The sequence below is a fragment of the Chrysochloris asiatica genome, unplaced genomic scaffold (assembly GCF_000296735.1).
Source record: "Chrysochloris asiatica unplaced genomic scaffold, ChrAsi1.0 scaffold00140, whole genome shotgun sequence".
Taxonomy (NCBI): Eukaryota; Metazoa; Chordata; class Mammalia; order Afrosoricida; family Chrysochloridae; genus Chrysochloris; species Chrysochloris asiatica.
The window spans coordinates 3,474,660-3,490,835 of NW_006408658.1; the positions used below are offsets into that span (position 1 = coordinate 3,474,660).

The following is a 16,176-nucleotide window of genomic DNA, read 5'->3' on the forward strand; positions in this document are numbered from 1 at the left end:
AAGGTCAGCAGTTCGAAACTACTAGCGGTTCCGTGGGAGAAAGATGAGGCTATCTGTTTCCATAAAGATTTACAGCCTCAGAAACCCTGTTCAGGGTCACTATGAGTCGGAACCAACTCAATGGCATTTAACAACAACAACGAAGGGATTTTTTTAGAATATAGTTTTTAAGGAAGAAGAGGTCTTTCTCCAGGAGCTCATAGTATGTTATGAACTGTCAACCTTAAAGTTAGCAGTCCAGCACTTGACCGTTGTGCCACCAAAGCTCCTTTGAATATGGTAATTGTTGTTGTGAAGTAGAAAATGTCTGATTTAACTAATGTTACAGAAATGAGGATTGTTGTTGTTAAGTGCTGTCGAGTTTGTTCTGACCCATAGAGACCCAATATAGGGTTTCCAAGGAGTGAGTAGTGAGTTCAAACTCACCAGCCACTCCTCAGAAACTCTATACAGGGTGATTATGAGTCAGAACCGACAAAACAGCACTTAACATCAGCAGCAATGGGGATAACTACATCCCAGCTCCCAAACCACTGAGAATCCTGACCCACTCAAAAGAACATAAAACCTTAATTCTCAGAAACCCTCAGTGATTTCCTCCATCCAATCTTGCTGGTAAGTGCTGTCAAGTTGGTTCTGACTCATAGCGACCCTATATAGGGTTTGGGGAAAGTGACTGGTGAGTTTAAACACCGACCCTTTGTTTAGCAGTCTAGTGCATACCCTACAGTACCATGCCAAAACTCCCTGTCCAATCTTGGATAAACTTTATATTAACTAACACCACATTCCCAGATGAAAATATCAATATGAAAGAGCACACAGCCCTCTCCTATGTCAAAAGTGATAACTTTCGTTCATCAAATGCACCACTCAGAGCCTGGGAGTATTTTTGTTTAAAATTCTCCACCCATGTGTAATCTTAGAACTTCTTTCAGCTTAGTCCATCTTTTCCCTTCTCCTACCTAACTTCCCTGTGTGGCACTGTAGGATAAAGCACTGGACTGCTAACTATAACATCAATGGTTCAAACTGACCAGCCACTCCTTGGAAACCCTATACAAGGTTGCTACGAGTCAGAGCCAACTTGACCGCACTTAACATAAACAAAATTACCTTCCATTGATTCTCTTGGTGTAAGTTTAGATGATGCTGTTCCCAGCAAGTTTTCTCAGCCAATATCCATACTAGGTACAGTTTCAAGGTACTTTCATGGTACTCTGTCTTATTCAATCAGAATAACCACCACACCATTGTTGTTGCTATTAAGTGCCATCAAGTCAGTTCCAACTCATAGTGACCCTGTATAAGGCTTCCAAGGAACATCTGGTGGATTTGAACCATCAACCTTGCAGTTTTCAGTCCCATGATTACCCTACAGCACCACACCAGGTCTCCAACTAGTTTTTTTCATTTTTCTTATCTTTATCATTTACCAAATTGTAAACTTCAAGAAGACATAAATTAAGTCTACGTATTTCATTGTTGTATCCTTGGAAGAGTGCCTGGTACAGTGCTCAATAATTACATAAATAAATGTGTGAAGGGAAGTGTGTAATCAACAGGATTGAACATCCAATAGTGTTGTAACTACAGTTGATTTGTGTTTCTTATTCAATCATTCATCAGCCTCTCCCCAATCTTGCACCCTCACAGACTACCGTAACAGTACATGGTGGGTTCCTACACTCAGATGCTGGGAAATAGGAAATCTAAAAGACCGTGAAAATGTATTTCTCATATTTGAATATTCCTTAATTATATATAGATTTCCACCAACAAATCAGAGAATCCATAGTCACAACCAACACATTTAAGATGGTCTGGAAGGAACAATTAGATGTGAGAAATTAGTTGCACCTTTCTCAGTACCCTTCAAAGTTTTAGATACAGTAAAAGGTTCTTTGCTTTGCATAGCTGCTGTTTATAGAATCTTCCCAACTGTACTAACTACACATTCTCTTTAATCCACTAATATTGTCTCTATGCCTTTTATTATAGGCCCTTTTTCTGTGAACAGGATTTTGTCTTTAGCAGATATTCTCCTCTCTTTTTTATTGATCCCTGCATGATTGCTGAACATTTTTCCTCACCTCACAATAGAGGTGTTACAATGGAATGCAAAAAATCATTAGTAAATATCGTTAATATCAAATGCAAGAAAAGTTTTGCTAAAGATAATTCAAAAATATTTGCAGAGGTACAGGAACTGTCAGAATTTCAAGCCAGATTCAGATGAGGATGTAGAACAAGGGATATCATTGCTGATGTTAGATAGATCTTGGCCTGAAAGCAGTAAATACCAAAAAGATGTTTATCTGTGCTTTATTGACTATGCAAAGGTTTGCAACTGTGTGGATCATGACAAGTTATGGACAACATTGTATAGAATGTATATTTTGGAATACTTGATTCTTCTCATGAAGAATCTGTACATAGAACCAAAGGCAAATGTCCAAACAGAACAGGGGGACACTGGATGGTTTAAAATCAGGAAAGATGTGTGCCAGGGTTTTATTATTTCACCATACTTATTCAATCTGTATGCTGAGCAAATAATCCAAGAATATGGATTATATGAAGAAGAAAATGGCACCAGGATTGTAGGAAGATTCATTAACTACCTGCAACATGCAGATGATACAAACTTAATTGCTGAAAGCAAAGAGGACTTAAAATATTTACTGATGAACATCAAGGACCACAGTCTTCAGTGTGGGTTGCATATCAATGTAAAGGAAACTAAAATTCTCACCACTGGACCAATAAATAGCATCATAACTAATGGAGAAAATATTGAAGTTTTCAAAGACTTCATTTTGTTTGGTTCCACCATCAACATTTGTGAAAGAAACAGTCAAGAAATCAACTGATTAGTTATATAAGCCCATGCTGCTCAAGATTTCTTTGAAGTGTTAAAGAGTAAAGAAGTCAGTTTGCGCATTAAAGAATGCCTCACACAAGCCATGGTATTGTCAATTGCCTCATATGCATGTGAAATTTGGATGATAAATAAGGAAGCCTAGAAAACCGATGAATTTGGGTCGTGGCATTGGAGAAGAGTATTGAAAGTGCCATGGACTGCCAGAAGAACAAACTAATCTACATTGGAAGAAGTACAACAGAATATTCCTTAGAAGCCAAGATGGCCAACCTTTGTCTCTCATACTTTGGATATATTATCAGGAGGGACCTGTCCTTGGAGAAGGACATCAACAACACCAATAAAGTTAGTATTATTGCAATGACACATCCATTCAGAGACTCCCCCAGTACTAAACACAGTAATATCTTCATCATAAACACTATTAATCTATCTCTTGTTCTTATTTTTCTTTTTGTATTCAGTGTGTCCATGTGCCAGTTGTCCCTTTGCCATTTTTAGGGACTGAACTGTGCATAATTGGTTCATGTTCCACATTAACAATAGAAGTAATTGGTCAGCTACATTCAGTATAGGTGCTCCTCCACGGTGGAATGGGAGGAGGAGTAGATATATTAGTGCTTGCCTTCTTAACCCCAAGACAATCACAAATGCATTCACATATGCAAATGTCAGCTTATACACACTGTTGTTGTTGTTGTTAGGTGCCATCAAGTTGGCACTGACTCATAGCAACCCTATGTACAACAGAAGGAACCACTGACCGGTCCTGGACCAACCTCACAATTGTTATCACGCTTGAGCCCATTGATGCTGCCACTTGGCCAATCCATTTCACTGGGGGGTCTTCCTTTTTTTTCTCTGACCCTCCACCTTACCAAACATGATATCCTTCTCCAGTAACTGGTCCCTCCTGACAATATGTCCAAAGTATGAGAGATGAAGTTTGACCATCCTGGCCTCCAAGGAGCACTCTGGCTGCACTTCTTCCAACACAGATCTGTTGGTTCTTTTGGCAGTTCATGGCACTTTCAATATTCTCCTCAAACACCATAACTTAAAAGCCTCAATTCTTCTATGGTCTTCCTTATTCACTACCCAGCTTTCTCATGCATATGAAGTTATTGAAAATACCATGGCTTGGGTCAGGCACACCTTAGTTCTCAAGCTGACATCTTTGCTCTTCAACACTTTAAAAAGGTCTTGTGCAGCAGATTTGCCTAATGCAATACGTCCTTTGATTTCTTGACTGCTTCTTCCTTGAGTGTTGATAGTTGATCCGAGAAGAAAGAAGTTCTTGACAACTTCAGTCTTTTCTCTGTTGATAAGACTGTTGTTTATTGGTCCGTGGTGAGGATTTTTGTTTTCTTTACATTGAGATGTAATCCATACCAAAGGCTGTGCTCTTGGGTCTTCATCGGTAAATACTTTTAAGTCCTCTTCACTTTCAGCAAGTAAGGTTGTATCATCTGCATATTGCACATTGTTAATGATGTGCAATGTTTTTGTCACATTTTTCTTCATATAACCCACGTTCTCCTATTATTTGCTCAGCATACAAGTTGGATAAGTATGGTGAAAGAATACAACCCTGTTGCACACTTTTCTTAATTTTAAACCATTCAGTGTTCCCATGTTCTGTTTGAACAACTGCCTCTTGGTCCATGTACAGATTCCTCATGAGCACAATGAATAGTTCAGGAATACTCATACGTCACAATATTGTCCATAGCTTGTCATGATCCACTCAATTGAAAGCCTGTGCGTAGTCAATAAAACACAGGTAAACATCTTCCTGGTATTCTCTGCTTTCAGCCAAGATCCATCAGACATCAGCAATGATACCCTCATTCTACGTCCTCTTCTGAGCCCAACCTGAACCTCTTGAAGTTCTCTGTCAATGTATGCTTGCAGAAAAGGCACTGAAATAGCCTATCAGATACCAGTATGCAGATGACTATTCTCAGTCTGGTATTCCTAAATCAGTCAAAAACAATACATTCCCTTTAATTTTCCTTACATGTCAAGCTTTAGAAATTTTGACCTCCAGGGGGAAAAAAACATGTTTTGGGTGTGGACCTCTAAAGAGCCCATAATTCATATCCTAAGAAACTCACCCTTTTCACTGTATTTTGTCCCATGAGTGTTACTTCTAGAATCTATACACAAGTCTGAACTTGGCCTTTCATATTTCCTTGTGCACAGCATCTCCTCACCTCCTTCTTTTATCTTCACCAGCTCTATTCCTCATCAGCTCTACTCCCCATCCGTTCCATACTACCCTCCCACCACCAGCAGTTTATACCTTGGAGATTCTGGTCCTGCATAGGGTTTCTGAGACTGTAAATCTTTACGGGAGCAGAAAGCCTCATCTTTCTCCTGCGGAATAGCTGGTAGTTTTGAACTGTGGACCTTGAGTTTAGCAGCCCGATTTGTAACCACTATGCTACCAGAGCTCCTTATATTCACAGTAGGAAACAACAAAAACAGTCCAGGAAGTGATGTGTAAATGTTCACCCCTAGTCTTTTGAGAAATTGGAGACAAGTTAATCAGGAGGGGTTGTGAGCCAGGGGAAACTACTGATTCCAGATCTCAAGGTTGCAAGTCTTAGTGTATGATACAAGCAAGAATTCAAACACATGAACACTTCCAGAGCTTAGGAATCTACATTTTCTCTCATACTGACATAGGAATTTTGGAATCCAAGAAGGTAGGATACCTGAGTCTCACCAGGTCTTGATGCAGCTTTATCAGCAACTTGATAAATAAGCCCTGGCAGGAATCAAATCTACTATGTTCCTGGCCCAGTCTAGAACTCCTCAAATTCCTCTATAGAGACTGTTTCATCTTCTACTGAATTTCTGGCAAAGCTTAATTCACAGTGAGTGCTCAGTAAACGTCTGTTGAATTGAAGTCATCCCCACCTGATGTTAGATAACAAAACCCTGATGACATTGGTCACTACAGCTGCATCTCCCCAAATGTAACTAAGTCTCTCTTTTCAGATATTTTCTTCAATGTCCAGTCTTGCTTGAAAGTTCTTTTTATGTTCCTTGAGTGATGAACCATCATTCACTTTATACTGAGTCCTTTGTTTAAAGCATAGGTTATTCATCTATCTGGGTAGGGAAAATCCCTAGCACAGAGTACATGCAACTCTGAAATGTACTGATATCAGACCTAAGTCTAATAGTCCAGTACTTCTAGCAGGAAAATTGCCCTCACATAAACTCCCATCAACCCAGTAAGGAAGTCTAATTTCAGGATATTTTGAGGGTCAAAAATAGGATAACTATCCTTGATCTTCTTCCTTTATGCTCTTGTGAAATATTTTACTCCATTGGACATCAGTTTTCACATTTCTAAAGTGGTAGTAATATATTGGAAATTTTTATTTCAGAGAAGATCTTTGAGAAATAAGTGGGGATAACAACTGTAAGCCTACTATGGAGAACATACAAATGTTCCCATGGCTTTCCAAAATTCTCCTCCACATCAGATGGCATTATAATCCCAAACAGATTCCTACTATGTAAAATAGGAATTTCATTTGGTAATTAATATTCATCTGTTTCTATTCTTTTATTCTACAAATATTTATTGAGTGTGCTAGGAATTTTACATGAGTTGGAAATAGAATAATGAACAATGCAGACACTGACCTGATTCTCAATGACCGAATGATGGGAATGGACATTAAAAAGCTAATTATGCAAGAAACCACTTTATTAAAATTGTGATACATGATAGAGATCAAAGGACATTGTGCAATAAGAATGCATAGAAAGGATATTAATCTAGTCTGCAGCAGCAAAGATAGAATATTTGTGGAAATGCGTTTAATTGAAAACTGCCTGTAAGTAGCAGTTTACCAAACAAAGAGGAATAAAGAGCATCACATGAAGAAACAACAAGGAGAAATGTGGAGCATTTGAGAAGATGAAATTAGGAAAGTATGGCCGGAAGAGTGTCTTAATCCATTAATGGTAGTATCAGTCTGCCCTGTGAGGTCACTTTCTCTAAGTTCTCCAAAATTTACAGTACAATTCATCACAATTCCTCAGATATTTTTCCAGGTGGGTGAAGTGGAGAGACAAGTAAGTGTAGGGTATAAGCAAAGCAATGGCTGAAATGATGGATGTTATGGATTGAATTGTGTCCCTCCAAAAATATGTATGATAAATCCTACTCTCTAGCCCATGAGGTCTTTTAAGACCTAAATGTTGAAGAGCAGTTTGAGCACTAAGCTGCACTTGACTCAATCCATGGTATTTTCAATAACCTTGTATGCATGGAAAAGTTGGACAGTGAATAAGGAAGATCTTAGAAGAATTGATGCATGTGAGTTACAGTATTGGAGGAAAATACTGAAAGTACCTTGGACTGCCAAAAGAACAAATAGATATGTGTTGGAAGAAGTACAGTCAGAGTGCTCTTTGGAAGCCAGGATGGTCAGACTTCATTCCTCATACTTAGGACACATTGTCAGGAGAGACCAGGCACTGGGGAAGGAAATCATGTTTGGTGAGGTGAAGGGCCAGAAGAAAGAGAAAGACCTCCAGTGAGATGGATTGGCACCATGGCAGCATCAATAGGCTCAAACGTAACAATGATTGTGAGGTTGGCCCAGGCCTGGGCAGTGTTTCATTCTGTTGTGTATAGGGTCTCTATAAGGGAGTTCAAACTTGATGGCACCTAACAACAAATCCCAATAGGAAGTAGGTTTTCTTTCTTTCATTAATAATACAGTATTAGTGTAAGATGTGTCATAAGTCAGTCTCTTTTGATATATTAAATAAATAAATAAATAAATAAAACTGACTTACCAATTGATAAAGTAAGCAAGCAGAGATGGGGTAAGGTAGATACCAAACCACATGATGGTAACTAAGGAACAAAGAGATAAGAACCTTCTTAAACTGAGAGAAAATCAATTAGTGTTGTTTTTCTTATAGCAAAACAATGGGTTATACAAAGGCAAGAAGTGACTGGCTTACAAGCTTTCAAGAGGGAACCTAGAGCCATGGAGCCAGGAGGAAGGCAGAATCTCTAGTGAGTTGTATCCAATCTGTCTAGGCGGAGCTGATGAAATGAAATGCAGATGGGTCTCTTGTGATACAATAATGAATAATGGTTATCAGGACTGATTGTGAGGGTTGGAAATGTAAAGGTAGATGTTTTATAGCAAGGAAGGGAGTGATTAACTTTACAGTCTAGGAGTGGAGGTCTGTAGGACCATTAATGGAGAAGAGTGGAGTGCGGCACCCTACCCAGAGAAGCAGTGATGCCTGAGATGGATACAGAGATGATGACTTGGAGAAATGGAGCAGCTGGGAACTTTAGATCCAGAGAGGGAGAACGAATGTGTGCTGAAGACCTGGGGGAAGGGTGTGGGGGCAGGCTTGCAGGGTATACCCTTTGGTTGGTGGATGATGCATGGAGGGGATTGTAACCATGGCAATGAAACGATATACGAAAGAACGAATGTAAAACTAATGTTCTCCCATGTAAACTATCACATAACTTAAAATAAAACATTATAAATAAATAAATAAACCTAAAAAAAAACAATGGGTTATGACAATGGATTATGAAATCTAAGCTTGATAGAGAAGGAACAAAAAGAAAAGTGAGGGATAACAAGTAAGGCTTTCTGATGAAGTTTTAATATGCACAATTCTCATACGAGGAATCTTGTCAAATGTCAGATATTTTCACAGGGCAGCGTATAAGAAGATAACTAAATCTGTTTTTTTCCTTAAAGGAGTTCACACTATAGATACATAATACATAAATACAAACATAACAATTTTATTGGTAGCATGAAATATAGAGTCATTTCATTCTTCCTATCCCTCCTCCATTTCCATTGCACATGAGTAGGAAATTTCAAATTAATGGGAGTCACAGCTTTATTTTTTCTTCCTGAGTTATATAATATTTTGCAAATTAATTTTACATAAACATCTCCTTTGTTGGTCCTTCACATTCATTACGTTTTCTTCAAAGAGAAGAGGAGAATAAATTTCTCCTGGATCTGCTTGGTCTTCACTCCATAAACAATAGGATTTAGAGCAGGAGGGATAGCCACATAGAGGTTGGCAAACAGGATGAGCACATGTCTAGGAACACTGTGTCCAAAACGATGAGCAAGAACAGAGAAAAGGGCAGGGGTATAAAACATAAGGATAACACAGACATGGGATCCACAGGTACTAAGGGCCTTTTGACGGGCACCTTGGGATGAGAGCTGAAAAACAGCACGAAGGATGAAGGCGTAGGAAATAGCAATAAAGATTACATCTGAGATGACAATCATAAGTGGTACAGCAAACCCATACCAAATGTTGATGGAAATATCAGCAGAGGAAAGTTGAGCAACCCCTATATGTTCACAGTATGTGTGTGGGATGACCCTTGTCCAACAAAAGGGCAACCGTTTTAGCAGAAAAACAAGTGGGAAGATGATGGAAAAACTCCTCACAAGAATGCCCACCACAAGTTTGATGATCACCGGAGGTGTCAGGATGGCACTGTATCTCAAGGGGAAGCAGATGGCCACATAGCGATCAAATGCCATAGTCAACAGTATGGCAGAGTCTACTGCAGAGCTGAAGTGGAGAAAGAACATCTGGGTGAGACAACCAGAGAAAGTTATTTCCTGGTCTCCAAGCCACAAGTTACTGAGCAGTTTGGGCACTGAGGCAGTGGACAAGATGAGGTCTGTGGTGGCCAGCATAGAGAGGAAAAAAAACATAGGCTCATGAAGGCTGTGATCAACCACAATGAGGTAGAGGAGGATGCAATTGCCCAGAATAGCCACAACATAGATGACACAAAAGGGAATCCCAATCCAGATGTGAATCTTCTCCAAGCCATGTATGCCAACAAGGATAAAGGAACTAGGGTTGTAGCAGCTCATGTTATACATGTCCTCTTCAATCTGAGATCCACTGGGCCGTGCTTCCTGAGAATAAAGCCAACTATCAATATGGCTATTAAAGCTAACAGTTCCATCTGGTGCTGAAAGTGGTTGGGAATTGCAACTGTGATATCTAGATTTCTTAAAATAGAATACATATCCTTGTCCCCTGAGTGAGTAGGCACCCATATAATTGATCAGCTGTTGTTCCTTCTCTTTTCTATGACCCTCATGTCATATTTACATATATTATATGACTTTAAATATATACTAATAAACCATATGGAAGGGTTATGTTGGAAGGTCAAAATAGACAAAGATCAACAATTTCACTTTATCAAACCTAAATAATTTCTAAATGTGTATTATACAGGATAGGCCCTAGTTCAAAAGGAAAAACATAAAAAGAAAACAAGAAGGAAGAGAGGGAAGAGAAAAAAGAATGAGAATGATAAAAATATTTAAAATATATCAATGGGATAAAGACATGATGCAATAAACTGAGACATTGGATAAAATAGGAGTTAAAAATAAAAAGTGTCTGCCTTGAGCATACTGATCTTTTAAGAACTATCTATATATAATCTATGGAGTCCTGTTGTGGAACTATAGGATAAAGCACTTGACAGCAAGGTTGATTTTTAACTGCAAGTTCGACAGTTGCAAAACAGCCACTCTTCAGATACCCTAAATGGGGTCACTATAAGTCAGTAATTTAGAAAGATTAATGACGTGTTCATTGCAAATGCTTTTCTTAAACAACATATCAGATGACTATAAACATGGATCTCAACTGATGCAATAAACAGAAATCACATCGACTATATCTGTGGATACAGACAGTAGACATCTGTGGATACAGACATCAACACAAGGCAAGGGGCAGATGAGGGAGAGACCTGAATTGCTCATATGCAAGTTCAGGCTGATGTTGAAGAAAAGGAAAGCTAGTCCATGAGAGTCAAAAATGACCTTGAATGTATCCCATCTGAATTTAGAGATCACCTGAAGAACAGATTCTATTAATTAGACACTAATGACCAAAGATCTGGTAGCGTAGTGGTTATGAATAGGGCTGCAAATCTCAAGGTCAACAGTTCAAAACTACCAGCTGTTCCGCAAGAGAAAGATGAGGCTTTCTGCTCCTGTAAAGATATGCGGCCTTGGAAACCCTGCACAGGGTTGCTATGAGTCGGAACCGACTCCACGGCACATAACAACCACAACAATGGCCGAAGACAAGACGAGTTGTGAGATGATATCAAGAACCTCATACATGAAGAAAGCAAAAGGTCACTAAGACAACAAAGATGATTCCTCTACTTGATAAAATCCACAAGAAATACGAGCCAGAACACGAGTAGATATACGCACACCAATGTTTATCACAGCACTATTCACAAGAACAAAAAGATGGAGGCAAACTAAGTGCCCATCAATAGAAGAATGGGTAAATAAACTTTAGTGCATGCACACAATGGAAATTTATGCTATCTTGAAGAATAACAAGCAAGCTGCAAACAACCACACAACATGGATAAACCTTGAGTACATTATGCTGAGTGAAATTAGTCAGTCACAAAAGGATAAATATTGCATAAGACCATTATTGTAAAAGCTTAACAAAGATGTATGCCACAGTTGTATTTTTCACCAGACTTTTTCAATCCTTATGCTGAGCACATAATCCGAAGCTGGATTATATGAAGTAAAAAGTGGCATCAGAGTTGGAGGAAGACTCATTAACAACCTGCAATATGCAGATGATACAACCTTGCTTACTGAAAGCAAAGAAGGCTTAAAGTACGTATTGATGAAGATCAAAGACCACAGCAATCAGTATGGGTTGCATCTCAATGTAAAGAAAACAAAAATCCTCACAAATGGACCTATAAATAACATCATAATAAATGGATAAAAGATTGAAGTTATCAAAGACTTCATTTTTCTTGGTTCCACTATCATCACTCATTGAAGCAGTAATCAAGAATCAAATAATATATTGCATTAGGCAAATCGGTTGCACAAGGTTTCTTTAAGGTGTTCAACAGCAAAGATGTCAGTTTGAGCCATGGTGTTTTCAGTAACCTCATATGCATATGAAAGTTGGACACTGAATTAAAAAGTCCGGAGAAGAATTGATGTACTTAAGTTATAGTGTTGGAGGTGACTATTGAAAGTACCACGGAATGTGAAAGGAACAAACAAATCTGTGTTGGAAGAAGTATAGTCAGAATGCTCCTTAGAAGCCAGGATAGGCAGATGTCATATCTCATACTTCAGACATATTGTCAGGAGGAACCAGTCACTGGAAAAGGATATCATGTGTGGTGAAGTGGAGGGTCATAGAAAGAGAGAAAGACCCCAACCATGTGGATTGGAATAGTGGCAGCAGCAATGAGCTCAAGAGTAGTAATGATGGTGAAGGTGGTGCAGGGCAGGACAGTGAATCACTCTGCTGTGCATAAGGTCTCTGTGAGTAGGTACCAAGGTGACAGCATCTGACAACAAAACAGTTGAAGCTGACTCAGAGACATTTAATAACAACAACAAATAGGATCCAAATGAGTAGTCATTTGAAAGATTACATAGGAAATTCTGGGAGCAGTGAGTTTATGGTAACGAGGGAAGGAACCACTACAGTCACACAACTAGAGAACATAATCAATGTCCCTGAACTGTACATGTAGAAAATGTTGAATTGTTGCATATTTTCTATATATTTTGTGAAGGGAAAAATATGCAAGTGAAAGGAAAAAGAAAGGAGAGGTTCTTTTTGTTGTATGTGAAGTTTTTGTTACACACAAAAAAATGAAATATGGTTCAGATTAGGATGTACGCTTGCTGGTATGGAAATATAATAGAATGAACCTAACAGAAAATAAAAAGGGACAAGGACACAGCATTTCCAGAATCAGGCAGAGAGCAATGGACCCAGAAGATGCTGTCTGCTTTCAGGAGCAATGCTCTATATTTTGGAAGATCTCTTTCCCCTAAGATGAGTGAGAGGCAGCTTTAAGAGTGAGTCAGCAATTATCTCCATGTGGCCTGACACAGAAGAAGTGAATCAGAGCAGATTCCCACCTACTGGGGATAACGTAAAGAATAATTAAGTAGTTTCTTCCTCAAAGTATTAAGCTCTGGTCTTACAGTGCTTAGATTACATCTGCAGAAATCTTCAGCTTTGCACTAAATAAAGTTCACCTTTGGAATTGACTTTTGCTGTTAAATGCTCTATGAATTCTACATTTGTATGGTATATTTTATGAAGTACATCAGGAAAGAAAGGAAATGGAGTTCCTAATCTGATAGCAGGGCACCCAATACTGGAGAGGCATAGCAAAATTTAGGCTGTTCTTAGAACAGTTTTGGAGAATTTGGTTCTTACCTCCCAAACAGATTTTAAAATTTATTCAAAAAGTTTTACAGAAAAGGAATGGATTTGGTAAACAAGCCTTGTTGTTGCTAAGTGCCGTCGAGTCGGTTCCGACCCATAGCGACCCTGTACAGGGTTTCCGAGGGTGTAAATCCTTACGGGAGTAGAAAGCCTCATCGTTCTCCCGCGGAGCGGCTGGTAGTTTCGAACCGCTGACCTTAAGGTTCGCAGCCCGATTCGTAACCACTACGCTACCAGAGCTCCTTATCAGCAGTTTATTTGCTGAGTTTGGCAGGGGTCAGTAGTTTTGCAGAGGGGAACAGTGAGCTGGAGCCGTGTCATTTATTGTGACTTCTCTACCAGGACCCTTGTCACAGCTTTACATAATAAACTTCCTCACATAGGGGATAGTTTAATCATTGATAAAGCCCTTAATTATCCAAGGTGGAAAAATTACCTAGAAGAACGGTAAATACTTCCTAATATCCAAATGCACCCTTCTATCTCATGCATGTTTAAATTAAATCTCCAAGTCTAAAGCCCAATGAACTCCTACAAGCACTGGAAACTAAGCTTATAATGATAAAGTATAGCAAAAATACTCTTCATGAAATATTCTCTAAAACAATAGCCACATAATCACCTGTGGTCTGAAAAGCAGACAGACACAGACAGCCCCAACATGTCTTTCTGATTGGGCTAGCTTGTTCCTCAGTCTGTGGTACACAGGTTCAATGCCCCTTTACAGCAAGCTTATCTCCTCAGTATTGCAGGGATACATTTACTAGGAGAGGAAAATAGACCACTAATTATTACCACTGCAAAAAGAGGTTTAAATAATCTATTTCAACTTCTGCTTCTTCACTTAAAACCTATTCTGACCTCACTTCCTTTAATCAAAGAGTCCTTTCACGCTAAACTACCCTGCTAGATCACTGGTCATGTTAGCTGGTGTGAAGCTGATAAATCAGTTATCACTCATCAGGGTCTAACTCCTTACTATGGAATCATGGTGCCAGAAGGAGCCCTACCTACCAGGAACATGGACTGTAGAGGTCAGCCCCTAGATATTGAATAAACTCAAGGTTACATTCTTTGCTAAAAATCACAGAGCCAGTATAGAGTTTTCCTCCTGCCTAAGTGACTGCAGTTTAAAACTCACCAGACTCTATCTTCTGTTTTAAAGGATTTCTGGGAAGCATCTATTTATAAGGAAGCACATACAATTTTGGGTTTAGAACAATTCCAGTAACAGGTGAAATGAAAGTACTTAGGTATTTCCCTATGTTCCCATGAGATAGAACTCAGGTTATCTGGGGATCTAGTCCCAGAAAAGGAATGAAATGACCCATATTAACTCACTTCCCTTGAGATGGAGCATGTCTTTGAGGTGTTAGAAGCTTGTGGAAATTGGAGAACAAGGAGGTTCAGAGCTAGACCATTCAGACACAGCCAGCTGAGGCAGAATTTTCAGAAGTCCTAGAATGTTTCTGTAAATGCTGTATTCCTTGATGAGTTTATTTTTATACCTTTCCATATATAATTAAATGCTTAAATTAAAATTTTGTACAGATTTTTACTGTATTGATATTATGAGTGTAATTCCTCCAAATTCTTTTAAAAATATATCTCAAGAGATATCTTAGAAACACCTTCTCAAATTACACCCACACAATAGCCATTGGAATTTAATTTATGATTGTACTGGATGAATATACCAGTATGGAACTATTTTATATGTACATTGCATATCTGGACTCCACTAGTGTGGAACTGCAGGATAAGCACTGTACTGCTGAGGTTAGCTGATCAAACCCACCAAAACTATATACAGGGTCACAATAAGTCAGAACCGACTCAATAGCAATTAACCACAACAACGTAGTATAGATATTTTAAGTCTCCATTAATGTAATCTTTTAATTGTCTCAATATAGGTATAACTTGAAGATATTATGGATTCAGTTCCAAAACATCACAATAAAGCAAATATCACAATAAAGGGGGTCACACCAATTTTTGGGTTTCTGAGTGCATTTAACAGTTATGTTTATATAATACTGAAGTCTATCAAATGTGCAGTAACTTTATGAAAATGTTTGAAATACTATGGCACTGCCAACACACTACAACTCATGCAATATTGGCTCAAACTTTCAATTTGGAAAAAAAACACAAAAACCTATCAGTGTTGCAAAATAAAATAAAACACAATAAAATGAGATATACTTATAATATGTTGAGGTGTCCATCAGTTCCATGTGTACTTAAAATTGACAAATATTCTTTTGTTGGGTGCAAAATGTATTCTTTATTATAGCTGCTGTAACCACATACTTTGTGGTTTGAAATAATACAAATTTATTATCATACAGTTCTATAGTTCAGAAGTTTGATGGGGTTCTCACTCGACTAACATCAAAGTGTTAAGAGGGCTGTGTGCCTATACAAAGGCTCTGGAAAGAATCTGTTTCCTTGCTTTTCAAACTTTTGGAGACCTAATTCCCCTAACTTCAAAGCCAACAATGTTATTTATTTATGTGCCTTTGTCCAAAGTCACATTTCCCTCATACACTCTTTGTCTCCTTTCCTCTTCGACTCTTAAAACTTTGTGGCACAGGTTGCTATGAATCAGAACTGACTCCATGGCACTTAACAGCAACAGTAAATGTATGTTGTTATTAGGTGCCTTCAATTTGGTTCCAACTCATAGTGACCTTAGGCACAACAGAACAAGACACTGCCTGGTCCTGGGTCCTCCTCACAATTCTTATGATAGAACCCATTGCTGTTGCACTGTGCTAATCTTGTTGGGTGTCTTCCTTTTTTTTGCTGACCCTCCACTTTACCAAGCAGTCACCAGGGACTGGTTCCACCTGATAACATGTCCAAAGTATAAGAGATGAAATCTGACCATCCTGGCCACTAAGGAGCATTCTGGTTGTACTCTTGATTGTTCATCTGGCAGGCCATGATTGTAACTATTTGATGGT

At 38.6% G+C, this 16,176-nt stretch overlaps 1 protein-coding gene across 1 annotated transcript; it reads right to left on the reverse strand.

The window, feature by feature from the left end:
- Positions 1–8,877: 8,877 nt before the first annotated feature.
- On the reverse strand, positions 8,878–9,816 carry LOC102814246 (olfactory receptor 52H1-like). The gene has a single exon (XM_006870213.1). It carries the CDS (start codon positions 9,814–9,816, stop codon positions 8,878–8,880), a length of 939 nt encoding a protein of 312 aa, XP_006870275.1.
- Between the last annotated feature and the right edge of the window lie 6,360 nt (positions 9,817–16,176).